At 48.8% G+C, this 17,048-nt stretch overlaps 1 protein-coding gene across 5 annotated transcripts in view; it reads right to left on the reverse strand.

Annotated features, from left to right (window-relative positions):
• The window catches only part of EXOC6B (exocyst complex component 6B), a 245,126-nt gene that overhangs the window by 83,164 nt on the left and 144,914 nt on the right, over positions 1–17,048 (reverse strand). For 3 of the 5 annotated variants that reach the window (XM_042811691.1, XM_042811689.1, XM_042811693.1), the window contains exons 16-19: positions 12,215–12,326; positions 8,185–8,319; positions 6,733–6,912; positions 264–293 (exon numbers count right to left, since the gene is read on the reverse strand). In XM_042811691.1, coding sequence (XP_042667625.1) covers positions 264–293; positions 6,733–6,912; positions 8,185–8,319; positions 12,215–12,326 — 457 coding nt within the window. The remainder of the gene's footprint in view (positions 1–263; positions 294–6,732; positions 6,913–8,184; positions 8,320–12,214; positions 12,327–17,048) is intronic. The other 2 variants (XM_042811690.1, XM_042811694.1) reach the window with 1 other exon arrangement.

Below are 17,048 nucleotides of genomic sequence, written 5' to 3' on the forward strand. Positions count from 1 at the left end.
TAAGAGCAACAATTTGGCAATGCTGCTGCAACAGCACGTGTTCCTGCAAGGAAACCCTCTCCTATTGATTCTACAGATTGATCTCAAGCTGAGAGAAAATCCATGCCTGTGCCGGCAGCAGCGGAAGGGATAGGCTTCCACCCAAAGTTAGTTAATATTTTCCTTCCCTCTCTTTCAAGAGCAATGACCTTTCCTGGTTCAAGTCACCCTCTAGCACTGGAGGTGCGAGCGGAGCACAGCACGAGGCGCAGCCGTGTACTCACCGACATGGTAGAGTGGGCATCTACATCCCCCTACAGAGGACAACACAGGGAGTTTGAGTCAAGAGCAGAAGAGAGCAAAGCAACAGCAAGCAAGGCAAGAGAGGTACACATCAGTTATCACGTGTGGGTGCTACAACCCATCGCTGCTCCTCCCCAACTGAGGCACGGGCTGCGGGATGCTGTGGCTGCTCGGTGAATGAGAAGAGCAAAATATAGCACTAAGGAGGAAGAGGAACAGATGAGCCACGTCCCACCAGACGCTGTTGGCCTTGATATTGAACGTGATGAGCCACCTGGGGCAAGACAACAGCCACGTGCCTCAGCTTTCCCACCTACAAAATGGACGGGATGGATGTCTGACCCCAGCAAGAGGCAGCAGGGATTTGCCCAGAGACATCTACAAAACTCACCCGCCTCTTGCAAGGGCAAGGAGATGTTATCTATGCCCAGAGAGGATTTGTGTAAATCTAAGGAACTTGGTTTCGGGACTCATATGATGGTTTCATGATGGTTACTGGGTAAAATAAATTGCCGTCACAGAATCCAATGGCTTGGATTGGAAGGGACCTCAAGGATCACCAAGCTCCATCCTTCCTGGAATGGGCTGCCCAGGGAGGTGGTGGAGTCACTGACCCTGGGGGTGTTCAAGGAAAGGCTGGATGTTGTGTTGAGGGACATGGTTTAGTGGGAGCTATTGGGAATAGGTGAACGGTTGGACTGGATGATCTTTTAGGTCTTTTCCAACCTTGGTGATTCTATGATTCTATGATTCCTGCTGCAGACAGGCCACCAACCTCCATATCTGATAGTAGACCATCCCTGCCAACCTGGTCAAGACTGTGGCTGGGACAAAGCTCAGTCCTGTGGTGCGTTTATCTCCACGCACAACACATTGCCTTCTAACATCATTATGGAGAGACTCGACTTCTGAAGGCAAAACACAGGTAACCATTCTCTTTTAAAAAGAAAATAAACACTTGGAAAGCTCTTTCTACCCAAGAGCTGCTGGGGCCAGCATTACGTATTTCCAACTGGGAAGAGATGCCAATCTGGTGAATAAGGCAAAATGTTCCATGCGGAGCGTCCGCGGCGTCTGTGCAGTTCCAGCTGAAATCTGTGCCTGCCATCTGGCAAAAATAAGCACAAAGGGGGGCAGGAGAGGGGGGGGGGGGGGGAGGAGGAGGAGAAATCCCTCCACTGAACTGAACTGCCCGGGATGGCGGAGGTCGGAGTTTGTTCGATCGCTGAAAGATTGCTTCCCCTTCCTGGGTCACCGTCACCTCTTGACCTGCCCTGATTACCTTCCAAAGGAGGTTATCAAGATACAAGACTAACAGAGGATTAAAGGAAACTTAAAATAAAAACAAAACACACCCCTTCCCCCCCAACTCTGCTCCCCTCCCCCAGGAAAACATCCTTGCTTTGTTAACCTGACAGTTCACTGTAGGTGTTGACACAACCCTCCATCTCTGAAAAGCTTAATGTCAACAAATCAGTGTGTTTGGAGTAGCCCTGTCAATGCGATTTACATTAACTTGTCTAACAAGAAATAAAAACAACAATCAGCCATCAAAGACAAAAGGCTTTTTCAGTCATTCTTTTAAAAGTATGATGCTGGAAATGTTAATTCTGGAGGCCATGGCCTTTTTCCCTGCTAAAAAACAGCAAACCTTTTTCTTTTTTTTTTTTCTTTTTTTTCTCTTTTTATTTTTTTAAAGAAAAAAAAAAAAAAGAAAAAAAAGAAGAAAGAAGTATTTTCTTTTAAAGGAGGCCCGAGCATCCCATATTAATAAGCAGAGCAGCAGCAGTAACCAACCCTCACTGGTTAACACAGGAAGAGGGCAGCCTGGAAGCCAAATGTTAATTATGCTTTTATTTCCACCAGCATGTTATTTGCTTTGAGACATTTTGGGCACTTAGCGGAGCATTTTCGAATTGTGGCTATAAACCACCATGAAAATTTCATGCAGCACTGGTATGCACCAAAGCCCCGTTAACTTCACCATGAACTTTTCACCCCCAAAGCATTTTGCATCCCCACGCTCACCATCCCAAAGCAGAACTGCAAAAAGCAGAGGCTCTGGGGGCTCCCAACTCCCAAGAGAAAGCATCTTCCATCAGCTTTAGGAGTAGCAACCACCATTGGCTTGGGTAGCAGTAGGAGCTGTGATGCTCGGAAGGAAAAATTAGGAACTGCAATCTCTGCTTAAACACTTGGAATTGCAATTCTTGATTGAGCACTTGGAATTGCTCAATCTCCACTTCAATGCTTGGAGTTGCAATCCCCACTTGACCACCTGGAGTTGCAATTCCTGCTTCAATTTGATATTGCAATTCTTGACTGAACGCTCGGAATTGCAATCCCTACTTCAACACTTGGGAGGTGCAATTCTTGATTAACGCTTGGAATTGCAATTCCCACTTGACCACCTGGAGTTGCAATCCCTACTTGACCACCCAGAGCTGTAATTCTTCATTGAACATTTGGAGTTGCAATTCCTGCTTCAATTTGGTATTGCAATTCTTGACTGAACGTTCAGAATTGCAATCCCTACTTCAACACTTGGGAGGTGCAATTCTTGATTAACACTTGGAATTGCAATCCCTACTTGACCACCTAGAGTTGCAATTCTTCACTGAACATTCGGAATTGCAATTCCTGCCTCAACATTTGGAATTGCAATCCCTACTTCAACACTTGGGAGGTGCAATTCTTGATTAACGCTTGGAATTGCAATCCCCACTTGACCACCCAGAGCTGTAATTCTTCACTGAACATTCAGAATTGCAATTCCTGCTTCAACATTTGGAATTGCAATTCTTGACTCAACATTTGGAATTGCAATCCCTTCTTCAACACTTGGGATTTACAGTTCTTGACCGAATACTTTGGAACTGCAATCCCTGCTTGACCACCTAGAGTTGCAATCCCCACTTGACCACTTGGAATTGCAATTCCTGCTTCAACACTTGGAGCTGCAATCCCTACCTCAACGCTTGGAATTGTAATCCCTACTTCAACACTTTGAATTGCAATCCCTACTTGACCACCTGGAGCTGCAATTCTAGACTGACCACCTGGAATTGCAATCTCTACTTGAGGAGCAGGGTCTCTGTGCCATCCCACCAGCCAGGATCAACTTTATCAGTGGCATCAATTCTTCCCCAAGAAATTCAGCCTTGCTCCATCCCCAAACAGGAGCGCAGAGCCAAAGCTGGGACGGAGCTGCCCTTTCACTCCTCTCCTCTCCCTGTAGCACTCCGTGACCCCCAAGGCCATCCCCTCTGCCCGCTGTGCTCCAAGCCTTGACCCCAGCGAGGTTTCCTGCCCACGAGCAGCCCCGTGCAGCACAATGGAATTACTCACACACAGCACATGAAGCAACCGCCTGCATTTTTGCAGGATCAGGGCTTTCGGTTCCGTTCTATTACAGGACAGCTCTTTTTGTTGCTGTGATTTTAGCACCGTAACCGCCTGCGTGCCCAGGCTGAGTTTCTTTGATCAGCAGATGAGGTTTTTTTGCTGTAATTGCTGTCGTGACAAAGGGCCGCCGAGCAGCTCGTCTCCTGCTCCTTACTCATCCCTCTGCCTGCCACTCTTCTCCTGCTAAAAACTAACTGCAAGTGCAAACAGCCACAGAGAGCTCCTCACACGTGCTCACCGTGTAAACCCGATGGGCACAAAGCTTTGCAGGAAGGGGTGCTGCCAAAGCAGTGAGGACATGGGAACAGGAGGGTGGGAGCAAAGCTGGGGCTACACATAGGAACCACAGATGCCTTACTTTCCCTTTCCTTGTGGCTATTGGTGTGAGGTCATCCAACATTTGCAAACTCGTTTACAACAGGGCAGCATCTCCTGTGTGATAACCCCGTGTATTTGGGGCTGGAGACAGACCAGCAGCATGGAAAAGGCTTCACCTTGCTGCTTGCAGCCCCACAATACTCAGTGCCAATTCATGCTTTTGGGAGATGCTTCCTTTCCCTCTCGAGGCCCTCTCACCCTTTCCTTTCACAAAGGAAGCACATCCCGTCCTGCCACAAACATGGCCTTCGTTTTTCTGCGCCGCTTTGGGCAGATGGGGGCTTTCCCACGCCTCACCTCCTACAAATCATTCAGAAAGTCACCGAAATTATTAAGTGTTTCTAAATCAGTGGCTGGGAAGAGGTCCTTGAGAAGCAATCAGCTGAGCCATCAAAGGAGCTGGTGCTCTTCCAACAGCCTTCAGCTCTTCCTGACTCATCCTCACTGGTGATGCCTGCAGGGAACTGACAGCAGCAGGCAAAGAATTGGTCTCCACAACACTCCTCTGAAGGGAGGAACTCCAACACATAAAAGAATCACGGAATCACAGAATTGCTTGGGTTGAAAGGGACCTCAAGGATCAGCTCCAATCCCAACTGTGGGCAGCGATACCTCTCTCTCCTATCCACCATTTAACTCAGGCCTCCCAATTTCACAATCTGCAGCTCTGTGTCACTTTACTGCCCTATCCAAGGGGATGGTGGGAGGCTCAGTGCTGGGCAGTGCTTTGAAGGCAGCAGCTCAGCATCTCCGACACATTACCCAGCTCCTGCAGCATGGCAAGCATCCACCAGCTGCCTCCTGAACAGTCCTTCCAGACCAACCAGCTGCCTTCCCCATCTCCAAAACCATTCTGATTAATTCAAAAAGGAAACATTAATATTTAAGGAAGATAAATCACTCCAGGTCTGTCTCATAAATCATCGTGGACATCTCTCCCCATCCTCCTCTCTCCTGGTGGCCGCGCTTCACACTCCAGTGCAGAGCAGACCCCCCTCGCTCTGTGCAGGAGGAACAAAGGGGATTTCTGCCCTCGATGGAGGGAAAGACAGAGCAAGAGACAGCAAATGTGTGGTGAGCAGCAAGGTATGCTGCAATGCTTTCTGAGAACTGCAGTGTTAAGTAATCCAGGAGCTGGACTCAATGATCCTTGGGGTATTCCCTACACAAACACACCCATCTCTTTGAGGTACAAGAATGTCAAAAACATCAATAAGAGTCCAAAGTGAAGCAGAGAAGAGGGCTGAGCATATCTTCTTTTCTGGTACCCCTTCCCTGCCCACTGGAATAGCAGGCAAACCTCTGCTGCACGAGCTCAATTAGTCGTGTAAGGACTCCCAGTGTCACCAAATGGGTCGGGTTGGAAGGGGCCTTCTTTAAACCCATCCAGTCCCAATCCTTGCCCTGGACAAGGCCACTTTGCCCCAACACCGCTGCCCAAACTCCTTTCACTTTCATTTGTTGAACTTGATGATCTTAGAGGTCTTTTTCAACTCTAATGATTCTATGATTTCTCTTTTCGTGGCCAAAGACATAGAATCATCATAGAATGGTTTGAGTTGGAAAGGACCACTAAAAACCATCTGGTTCCACTCCCAGCAATGGGCAGAGACACCCACAGCTCCATCAGGTGCTCAGAGCCCCATCCAGCATGAACCACGCAGAAGCTTGTACAGTATTGCTGAACTGTTGAGGCTGTAACACCTCCTAAAGCAGTTCTGGAGTGCTGGAACATCCTTTCCAGCAGTGCAATCCCTGAACACAAGCAGAATGAAATTCAGGAAGCTGCCACTGTGCATTATTAACCTTCTCTTCCTGCTTCTATCCAAGCTAGTGAGAGGTGTCCACAGTGTGGGCCAGTATTCTACAATCCTGGACACACAGCATCAACAAATAGGCAGCAGTGCAGTGAAGAAGAAAAATCTGAAGTTGCTTTTGGGACAAATACAGAGTTCAGTGGATTTGCTGTTTCTAAATACCTGCTGATTGAAGAGTCTCATAAGTATATATCCAGACAGCCCAGAACAAATCTTGTTTAAAAGAAAGAAAAAAAAAGCTGTCTGAGCAAAAATGAAACTCCCTGATGATTACATTGTTCCTATTCAAGTGGACACTGCTCAGCCAACTGCAAAAAAACAACATAAAAGACATTTCTGATCGCAACAGCAGCATAAACACAGGCATATTTTGGACAGCAGAGAAAGGAAAGAAACACATGCTGCCTTACAACGCAGAGCCATATTTTGATGTAAGGCACCCAGTGACCTGACAAACATTTGGAAATGGATCTGCAGTTTGAATAATACACGCCCTTATACTGAGATCTCTCAAAAATCATTCTCAAATGTCTGTTAAGATGAAGGCTAACATGGTATAGGTGGCCAGTGAGTTATGATCTTGTTTCTGCTGGTGTACTGGGATATCTCCCTCTTTCCCATAGACATGCAAATTCTTGGGGGGGCTTTCACTTCTGCTAACACGTGCAATAGCTTACTTTAGAAAGAGATTTACTTCACAACACTTGATCTGCTGTCAAACAGGGCCAGTGTATGGCCCCATTTCCATCACACTCTATAAAAGCTCGAGCAACCACTCGTTTCAACAGCACCATCAGCTGCCTGTGCACTTTCCAGCCTGAAAAAGAAAGAAAATGGGGAGGCCCCTTACCGGGAGGTGTGTGAACACAGCAAACGTGCTGCGCAGGAAGCCAATGAGATCCACAAGGTAATCACTGGCCCTGCTGCCAGGCTCCAGAGCCATCCAGTCGTAGTCTGCCAGCTGCAGGAACTGGTCAATCTTCTGGTTCAGGTTAGTGTAAATCTCTTCCTCAGCAGCGTGGCGGGCGTCCTGTCCAACGAGACCAAGTTATATGGGATGGAGGGTAGACAGCACAAGGTGCTCCATAAGGAACAGGATGCTAGATGGACCAAAACTTCAGCCCTAACAGCACAAGGCAATGTGTCTGTAAGCTACCATAGGGTTGCAATAAGCTCAGGTTAGCTCATCCTGGCAGGTCAGCTCCAGGTATGATCAAACGAGTGTCTGACTGCTGAAACCCAGGGAGAAGGAGGACAAATATGGCATGGGATGGGAGGAGGAGACAGGGGAGAACGTTCCATGTGGAAAAAGGCTGAGTGTGTCACTCAGAGGTGGTGACACATTGGAACAGGTTGCCCAAGGAGGCTGTGGATGCTCCATCCCTGCAGGCATTCAAGGCCAGGCTGGATGTGGCTCTGGGCAGCCTGGGCTGCTGGTTGATGACCCTGCACATAGCAGGGGGTTGGAACTGGATGAGCATTGTGCTCCTTTTCAACCCATTCTATGATTCTATGAGATACACCAAGGTTTGGGTATAGGAGGGCTACAAACTGGTCGAGGGGCTCAGAGCCTTCCTGACAGGGTAAGGATGAAAAAACTCATCCTTAGGCCAAATGGGAAGATGGTTGTCTGATGGGAAAAGGAAGGGATTTCCTTGGGGTCACAGGGCCTGCTGGGTTATCCCAAGGGAAACCTCATCTAGCCAATTCCCTACCATTGCTGGAGTCCCTGGCACTGCTCCCTTCCACTCTGTGGCCAAAGGGCAGAACTCAGACAACCCCCAACTGAACCAGCCGTGGTCTTAAAACTTCATGGGAAGAATCTGGGGAGGATGCTCCTGGGTTACAATTTAAAGATTGGGAAGCCCAGTACTTCCTTCCAGCCCTGATTTTTAGCATTTCCACTCTCCTTTTAGCATTTAACAACACTAAAAGGAACAGAAAGGTATAGAAATTCAAGTTCTCAAAATCTATTCTCCTCTTGAGTGAAAGAAGAGAGCTTGCATTCATGGCCAGCCACATGCAGCTCTGTATGGTGATCAAACAGCAAAATGAAAGTTCATTGAAGAAAAAATTGAAGTCAGGCTTTTGTTGAAAAGCTGCTTAATTCCTTAGATAATGAGCACTGCAGTCACAGCCTGTAAATTAGGGGCTACAAAGGCTCTTGGTCTGGACAAGAGTAGTGCATACAGCTGCTCTGAAACGAGTGCCAGAAGCTCATCTGATGGCTTCAGCTCCCAGGCCATGATAAAATCACCTTTCAACCCAAACATGGACGGAGCTCCCCAGAGAAGCCACTTACCTTGAAAGTCGTGGTCCCGTAAAGTTTTGTGGTGTGAACAGTTTCTGGAAGTACATTGGTGATGTTGGTTATGAATTCTTCGAGGAACTTGCAAGATTTCTCCAAGTGGGTCGTGTTTATAATAATCTGTACCAGCTGCAAAAGCAAAGAGCAGGTATTCAGAAAAGATATTCAGGAAAGGTATTCAGAAAAGGTATTCCTCACACAGAGCGTGGTGATGCACTGGAACAGGTTGCCCAAGGAGGCTGTGGATGCCCCAGCCCTGCAGGCATTCAAGGCCAGGCTGGATGTGGCTCTGGGCAGCCTGGGCTGCTGCTTCATGACCCTGCACATAGCAGGGGCCTGGAAGGAGATGATCATTGTGGTCCTTTGCAACCCAGGCCATTCTGTGATTCAGAAAAGGTATTCAGAAAGTTGCTCCTGAAGCCAGGGAGGTGCTGAGTTGATGGGTGCCACTTTCTGAGAACTTCTAGCAGGAAATGCTGATGCTGTACAAACACACTGAGCTTCACCCCACACTCAAAGGCTCTCCTCCTTTAACAGCAGCAGAGAGTTATATAAAAGGTCATTTTTTTGGAAGAAACAACAACAACAACAAAAAAGAAAGCATTTCCCATGACAGCCACTAATACCACTGAAGATTTTTTTTTTCTAATGACTTTCCTATGCTCAGCTGTCAGTCAGCACTCATTCCAGCAACAGGCTTACAAAGAAGCACCATGTCAGACCACGGGTATTCTGGCTGCTAATGAACCCTAACGAACCTGCAACTTGAGTGACACGTAACAGCAGCCCTCTGAGGCACCCGACAAAGGAAGCAAGGGCTCTGCTTCTCCAGGGGAGGTGTGGGTGAGCAGCTATCTCCCTGCTTTTCATACCCACCATTATCTGCTATTTTTCATCACGCTGCTTTCTCAGCTCCCTTTGCACGGCACCGGATCGGGACATTAAAGGCAATGACAAAGACTGCTGAAGTCAATCAGTGCCAATGTTTATAATCCAGAGCAAAGCAATCCCTGCTTCGCCTTCAGCATGGCTGCCTTGGAAGCCAAACACACCACTAATTCCTTAAGCAGGTACCTTTCTTCTGTGCAGACCGCCGTGAATATGTTCAAGGTGCAAGGTAAGCTGTAACAAAACCTTTCCAAACAACATTTAGCTCTGATATGGTGCCAAAATGCTTCTCCTGCAGACACAGAAGGCATTACAATGCTCCAGACTGACATCACTTAATTGCAGGAGCATGGTGTGGTAGTCTGCAGTTACCTCTTCTAAAGAAACTATTTAGAAACACAAATCATTTGCTTCTGAATGAGATGGAAACAAGCAGCGCCCTGCCAGGCACAGCATTGTTTCTTTTTCTCTTTTTGCTTCTTTGATCCTTTTATGTTTCAGCACCAACTCGAGCATTGCAGACACATAAATATTGAAGTAAAGCTGCAGAGATGGCGGCGCCCAACTCGTGTTGGTGCCAGATCACAAACGGGCAATGGCCGCAGACTGGGAGGCTCAGTTTGGATGTTGGGAACAAAGAGAGATCTTACAAACTGCCCACAGAGGCTGTGGGACCTGTGCTTTGGGAACACGGAGTCAGGTAGAGAAAGCAAAGCTGAGGAGACCCAGATTGAGCAAGGAGGTCCCTTCCAGGCAATGCTTGCTTTTAAGAAATTGAATTGTGGTCTATTTGAACGCCTCCTGCTTTGCACTCGGCTCCCAGAAAGAAAATACACAGCAACCAGGAGGGCTTCTCATCTCTGAATTTGCTGGATTAATCCAGTTCTCAATTTCTGCCTCCTGATAAGTGCTCATTTGTTTGCCTTTCCCTCTGTCAGCTCTTCTGTCACAACCCCGATGCAGTTCCCCACAGTTTCAAGCTAATTAAATACTGGGTATTTCCAACTGCCTGAAATTCCTCCTAAACTTCTCATCACAACGCGTTGCTCCAGACCTGTAGGCCTGAATGCAAAAGCTGCATCTAACTTCAGGTAGTTCTGACTTCACAAATAGGACAGTGGTCTTAGTATCCTTGGTAGCACAGGCCTCTGCACCCTGCTGGATCTTCATTGAGTCACAGAATGGCTGGGGGTTGGAAGGGACCTCCAGGATCATCAAGCTCCAAAGCCCTGCTACATGCAGGGCCACCAACCTCCATATGTCATACTAGACTTCCTTCCATCCCCTCCCAACTGATCAATTATGAAAATAAATTAAAGAGGACAATGGACCAAAAGGTTGGAACATGGAATGAATATCACCTTCTCCACTGTTTGGAAGAAGATATTTTAGATTAGAAACAGAGAGCATTGCTTTGAGTTAAAATTCAGCCCAAGAAGGGTGGATGGTGATAGGACAAAGGGGAAATGGTTTTAAACTGAGACAGGGGAAGTTTAGGTTGGATATGAGGAGGAAGTTTTTCACCCAGAGGGTGGTGAGGCACTGGAACAGGTTGCCCAAGGAGGCTGTGGATGCCCCATCCCTGCAGGCATTCAAGGCCAGGCTGGATGTGGCTCTGGGCAGCCTGGGCTGCTGGTTGGTGACCTGCACACAGCAGGGCGTTGGAACTGGATGAGCACTGTGCTCCTTTGCAACCCAGGCCTTCTGTGTTTCTGTGAAATCCTTCCCTCTTCAGAAATGCAAACTGTAGATGTGACTGCATGGAGCATGGGATTGGAGGGCACCTGGAGGAGTCACATGAAAGCACTGTCTTGATGTCAAAAGTGACTGCAAAAGATATTTAAGTATCTTGCATAACTATCATTTCATAGGATCATAGAATGGCCTGGGTCGAAAAGGACCACAGTGATCATCTGCTGTGTGCAGGGTCATGAAGCAGCAGACCAGGCTGCCCAGAGCCACATCCAGCCTGGCCTTGAATGCCTGCAGGGATGGGGCATCCACAACCTCCCTGGGCAACCTGTTCCAGATCTAAGAAGCTCAGAGGAAAACTGGACCAATAGGTCAATGGTTATGCAAAGGAAACAAGCAGGGGGGCAGGAAGATGCCCAAAATGAGCAGCCAAAAGATTGCTGCTGGGGGATGGAGAGTGCAAGGGATGGTGCTGCATTCCTCAGCATGGAGGGAGCCCCGGGAGGAGCAAGACAAAGGGGAACTTGCCCCCAAGGAGCAGAGAGATTCCAGACTGTGAGATAAAGGTCTGAGGAAGCACTGTGTGTAAATGCAGACTGCTGTAAATGCGCTGAACTCCCCCAAATTCATCCACATGGGGTATTTTTGAGTGTCCAGAGAACACTACACATTCCTACAATGCAGTTAATTAAAGAACTGCAGCTGTACTAATACCTGCTCGCTTCATAACAGCACACAGAGGCCCAACTAAGGCATTCTAACTGGTTTGGGTACCACACATGTTCCCAAAGAGTCGTGACTTACAAGCCTTGAACTTCAGAACTGGAAATCTGACTTTGTTCACAGAAAAGTGTCAATCTTGAAAAGAAAACGCCAGTACAGAGTTCAGACCATATAAATGTGCCTTCAGATGGAGAGCAGCCCTCCATCCTCACCGCTCCCACGCGTCTCTTGTCTGGCATGAAGCCACCCCAGCACTCCTTGAAACCCTCCCACCTGCCCTCTTCAACCCAGATGTATAACTCCCCAAAAACCCAAAAGAAGGGCAGACAAAAGCATCACCTTTCCATAAGCATAAAGCCTTTCTTCCACTGGAACAGGTTGCCCAAGGAGGCTGTGGATGCCCCAGCCCTGCAGGCATTCAAGGCCAGGCTGGATGTGGCTCTGGGCAGCCTGGGCTGCTGGTTGGTGACCTGCACACAGCAGGGGGGTTGAAAATGGATGAGCATTGTGCTCCTTTGCAACCCAGGCCATTCTGTGATTCTATGATTCTTTGACTCTTGCTTTGTACAGCAACACTGCTTGCTTTCCTTGTTGTTTTCCAACCAAAAATTTTACAGTAACACTCCAATCCAGCATCCCTTCAAGGTGCTGGAATGAGCTCCAAGTGACCATACCCCATTTAGATGCCCTGCCTTGGAAATTACTCCACATGCAATCTCACCTCTGTCAGCCCCACGTTTTTCCTCTTAATGACGTTCTGCAAGCAGTTGCTCAGCGTCCGGGTCAGCAGCAGGTTTGTAGATTTTCTGATCATATCATCAACTTCTGTGGAGCTGGAAAGCAGAATTTCGAGAGAGATTTGCAAAGCACTTTATCTCAAGGCAAATAATAATAATAATAATAAAACTGCAACAAAACCAACACACCCTTTCAACTCTTTGAAAGGGTAGATAACAGCAGGACAAGGGGAAATAGTTGGAAGTTGAGGGAGGGAAGATTTAGGTCAGATATCAGGGGGAAGTTCTGTGCTATGAGAGTGGTGAGGTGCTGGAACAGCTGCCCAGAGAGGCTGTGATGCCCCGTCCATCCCTGGAGGTGTTGAAGGCCAGGTTGGATGGGGCCCTGGGCAGCCTGGGCTGCTATGAAATGTGGAGGTTGAAGCCCTGTCTGCAGAAGGGGGATTGGAGCTTCATGATCCTTGAGGTCCCTTCCAACCCAAACCATTCTATGATTCTATGATATGTGGAGCCATCCTCACTCTGACTCCTTCTGTGGGTTACGCCTGATCACCTGCGTGCTGCCTAGAGCTGCTAACATGGAAATATCTACTGAAATACCAACAATTTTGGCCTTCTTTGTGCATGCAAAAAAGGCAAACGTGGGCAAACCTACGTCCTTATGCTTCTCCTCTTAGAGGGGTCAACCCAGCACAGGCTGAGGCTCATCCACTCCATTCTCACCAATGCATTCAGCACTGTGCAAGAAAGCTGCAATTCTGCACATTCAGATCAAATCATCCAAAGACTCAAAAATTGCTTGTTTTTTTTTTAACTCAGTAAATCAGATTCTAACCCATCCGTGGCTTTTGCCAGATGACTACAACCTCAACCTTGCTCAAGCCAGAGGGGTTTGGCTTTCTGCTTTTGGCTGCAGGGCTGCTGCCGTGCCCCTCCATCAGTGCACGCCAGCAAGGTGCAAGCTCTGTTTCTTGCAGCAAGGCCTGGAAGCCAGCCCCAGAGCAGGGGCCTTTGATCTGTTGTTGGCCCTGCATTAGCCCTGACACGACGGGGCTTTATCTCTGGCAGAGAAGTGACAGGAGGCTGATGGCAAAGAGAATTTCAAACTGCAAGGCTGAGAAACATTAATAACTTTCAGGCTCCTGGTAAATCAACCCCGTGACCTTTCGCTCCGTATCCTGTTTTACCTGACAAATGGGCCAGATTACAAAGCAGGGATGGACAGGGGAAACAAAAGCAAGCCTTGCATTGCCTGCAGCGCTGGTGCACGGTTCAGGCACTGCTATTGGGGTGCCCAAAGAGAGGGGGGGTCAGACATTGCCATCCTCTGCCCAGCACACACCTGGGAACTTCTCTGCTGCGTTGATGTCAGAACAGGCACACCAAGTCCACCCTGGGCACCTGATGCTGAACAAAGCAAGACCAAATGGTCTCCCAAACCTATCTCAGTCTTCCTGAGCATCAAGTATTGCACGTGCATCAGTACAGGTTGGGGGATGAGCTGCTGGAAAGGAGCTCTGCACAGAAGAATCTCGTTGACCAACAGTAGACTAACAGTTGACCAATGGTTGACCATGAGCCAGCAGGGCGTTCTGATGGCCAAGACCTGTGGAACCCTAGGGTGTATGGCACAGAGTGTGGCCAGCAAAGCAAGGCAGGTGCTCCTCCCCTCTGCTCTGCTCTGTGGAAGGGCAGATCTGGAGCACTGCACCCAGTGCTGGGCTGACCTGTTCCAGGCAGACTGCAAACTGCTGGGAGAGCCTCACGGAGGGTGTGAAGCTGGTGGGAGCCTGGAGCACCTCCTGATGGGGACAGGCTGAGAGCCCTGGGGCTGTGCACATGGAGGAGAGAACGCTGAGAAAGATCTGAGCAGCGCTGATCAGTGCCTGAAGGGCAGGGGGCAGGAGGACAGGGCTGGGTTCCATTTGGTGGTGCCCAGTGCCAGGACAAGGGGCGCTGGGCACAAACTGGAGCCCATGGGGTTTCATCTGAACGTGAGGAAGAAATGTTTTCTTGACTTGGAGACTGACACAGCCCTGGCACAGCTGCCCAGAAAGGTGGGAGAGTCTCCTCTGGAGATATTCAAACCCACCTGGATGCTTTTCTGTGCAACCTGCTGCGGGGAACTGCTTTAGGGGGATCTCCAGAGGTCCCTTTCAATTCTGTGAGCAGCCTTCAGGAACCAGAATTGCACAGAAAGCCCTGAGGTCCCCAGGAGAAGCAGGGAGCATTGCTCCCTGTGCGTGTCACAGAGCTGAGCTGTTCTCCTGTCCCAGCCAGCTGAAATCCGTGTCTTGCTGCAGCTTTCCCAAGGAAGAGCCCAGCTGCACAACTCCCCATACACAGAGCTGCTCACCACACTGAGCTCACCAGCAGCTTTCTCTAATATTCCCTGCTGTTGAAAAGTCAGCTTTTCTGGGCTGTGCTCCTGCTGACCTCTACTCCCTTCCCAGCTGGATGCAAGGAGAACAGAACCGGCAGCTCAGCAGGATCCTGATAATCTAAATGCAATGCCACCAGCCAAAGTCTCAGTGCTGGTCTCTTCTGGGTCATTGCTATTGATCCTTGGGAGTTTCTTTTGCTCCTGCTGAGGGTGGATGCACCTCCTGTGCCATGTTGATCAGGGCCAGCCCATGTCATGTCTCAGACCCCTGGGCTCCTCCAGGCAGGGCTGGGATGTCAGCTCCAAGATGATACATTTGGGTTTCATAAGCATGGAATGGAACACGAAGGGAAGAAAACTGGCCACGGAGTTTTTCCTTGGCTTTACACTGTGGCAATGGCTCTGTAAGAAGGTTTTACTTAAAGAAAACCATAAAGAAAAAGCAAAATCCATGCACACACACGCAGCCCAGGCTTTCCATCATCCCCCAGAAAGGACCAGATTGTCCCCAGCCCATCCACCAGACAACAGCACAGTTAAATATAGAAAGAACAATAAAACCTAATGCTGCGATGGTCCACAGGTGGCAAAAAAAGTGACATGGTGACACAAGGGTACCTCGTGGCATGGGGGGAGTTGATTGCTGCTGCCAACAGAGTGTGGGAACCATGAGCTACAGAGTCACGAGGGCTGGAGCCACGCTCAGAAAGGGCAAAAATAAAGGTGGATGGAGCAAATGGTGGATGGAGAACTGCATCCAGGCCTGGGGACCCCAGCACAGGAAGGACGTGGAGCTCTTGGAGAGGGTCCAGAGGAGGGCACTGAGATGAGCAGAGGGCTGGAGCAGCTCTGCTGTGAGGAAAGGTTGAGGGAACTGGGATTGTTGAGCTTGGAAGGCTTCAGGAAGACCTCACTGTGGCCTTCTAATATTTGAAGGGAGCGTACAAACAGGAGGGGGAATGGCTATTTTTACAAGGGTGGATAACGATAGGACAAGGGGGAATGGTTTTAAACTGAGACAGTGGAGGTTTAGGTTGGATATTAGGAGGAAGTTTTTCACCCAGAGGGTGGTGAGGCACTGGAACAGGTTGCCCAAGGAGGCTGTGGATGCCCCATTCCTGCAGGCATTCAAGACCAGGCTGGATGTGGCTCTGGGCAGCCTGGTTGAAACTAGATGAACACTGTGGTCCTTTCCAACCCAGGCCATTCTATGATTCTATGAACATGGCACATGAAGCTGTGCCTCCACACCAGCCCTGGGTGCCCTTGGTGAGCTGTAAGGGAAGATATGAAATCACGGATTCACTAAGCCCATCCCCAAGAATCCTGGTAGCACAGGAGGCAGAGAGTGGGGCACGGTGATGACGTGGTAGATGGAAAATGAGCACTTTTGGACACTGTGTCCACTTTTCTCCTCAAAACAACCCAACAATCAACCAGACTGTGCTGTAAAAGCTTGCTTTATGAATTCAACCAGCAAATCCGTCATTAGGGTGTCAAAATCCAACAACCTCAGGGCTGGCTGCGTGCAGAGCCCACGACAGTCACACTGCCAACCCAACGGGTGTCAATGCTAGTCAGTGGGTGTCCCATCCCTGACTGCAGTGTCACCAAACACTGGGCTGGCTCCAGTGCTGGCCTCATCAGTGGGAATCACAGCCACGTTTCATCTATGAGAGCCTCCATGGCATGAACAAGTCGTGCTTCATAACGCCCAGTGCTTCCATGCAGTGTTTACCTCCCAAGTGCTGTTTCCAAAGGCTGCCTGCTGTCATTTTGTTAGCTGGCCATGTAAGCTAGAAAATAAGGTTGAAATGATGGTTATGTGTTGGATAAAGCAGCCAGGTGATCCCTGTGTTTGGGTGCCAGCAGAGCACAAAGATCTGTGACGTTGGACTTGATGATTATGAAGGCCTTTTCCAACCTGAGCAATTCTACTATTCCATCTTCCACGAGGTTTGCACACCATGAACACAAAGCAGGAATGTTCCTTGAAGTCTGATTCTGAGCAGGATGTGTGACCAGGAGCAGCAGTGCCACAAAGAAGCATCACTGAAGGTTCACCACGAGGACTGGGTGCTATCGTCCCTCGCTCAGCACCTTCAAGCTGACCCAACACAGAGCAGAATCACACCCAAAAAAAGGGCTGATTCAGGTGTTCAAGGCTCTAATTTATTATTATTAATAATAACTTTATGACCTAAATTATGCGCAGCCCTTTAAAGAATTGGATCCAAAGTGCTTCCAGGATCGCTGGGAACAAAACGATCCAAGTCCTGGTGGATCAGAGCTGCCATCTCCCACTTCTTCCCACTGTTTTCCAAAGATATTCCCTATCTTTAGAATGGGAAATTCCATTGGAATGGGTGGGAGCCTTTCAGTGAATGGATGCTCTTAAAGACATCTCCTCAATGAGCTCACACACATGCTCCTTT

This window comes from Centrocercus urophasianus, unplaced genomic scaffold (assembly GCF_019232065.1).
Source record: "Centrocercus urophasianus isolate 14NV4802_14NV808 unplaced genomic scaffold, USGS_Curo_1.0 seq_13, whole genome shotgun sequence".
Taxonomy (NCBI): domain Eukaryota; kingdom Metazoa; phylum Chordata; class Aves; order Galliformes; family Phasianidae; genus Centrocercus; species Centrocercus urophasianus.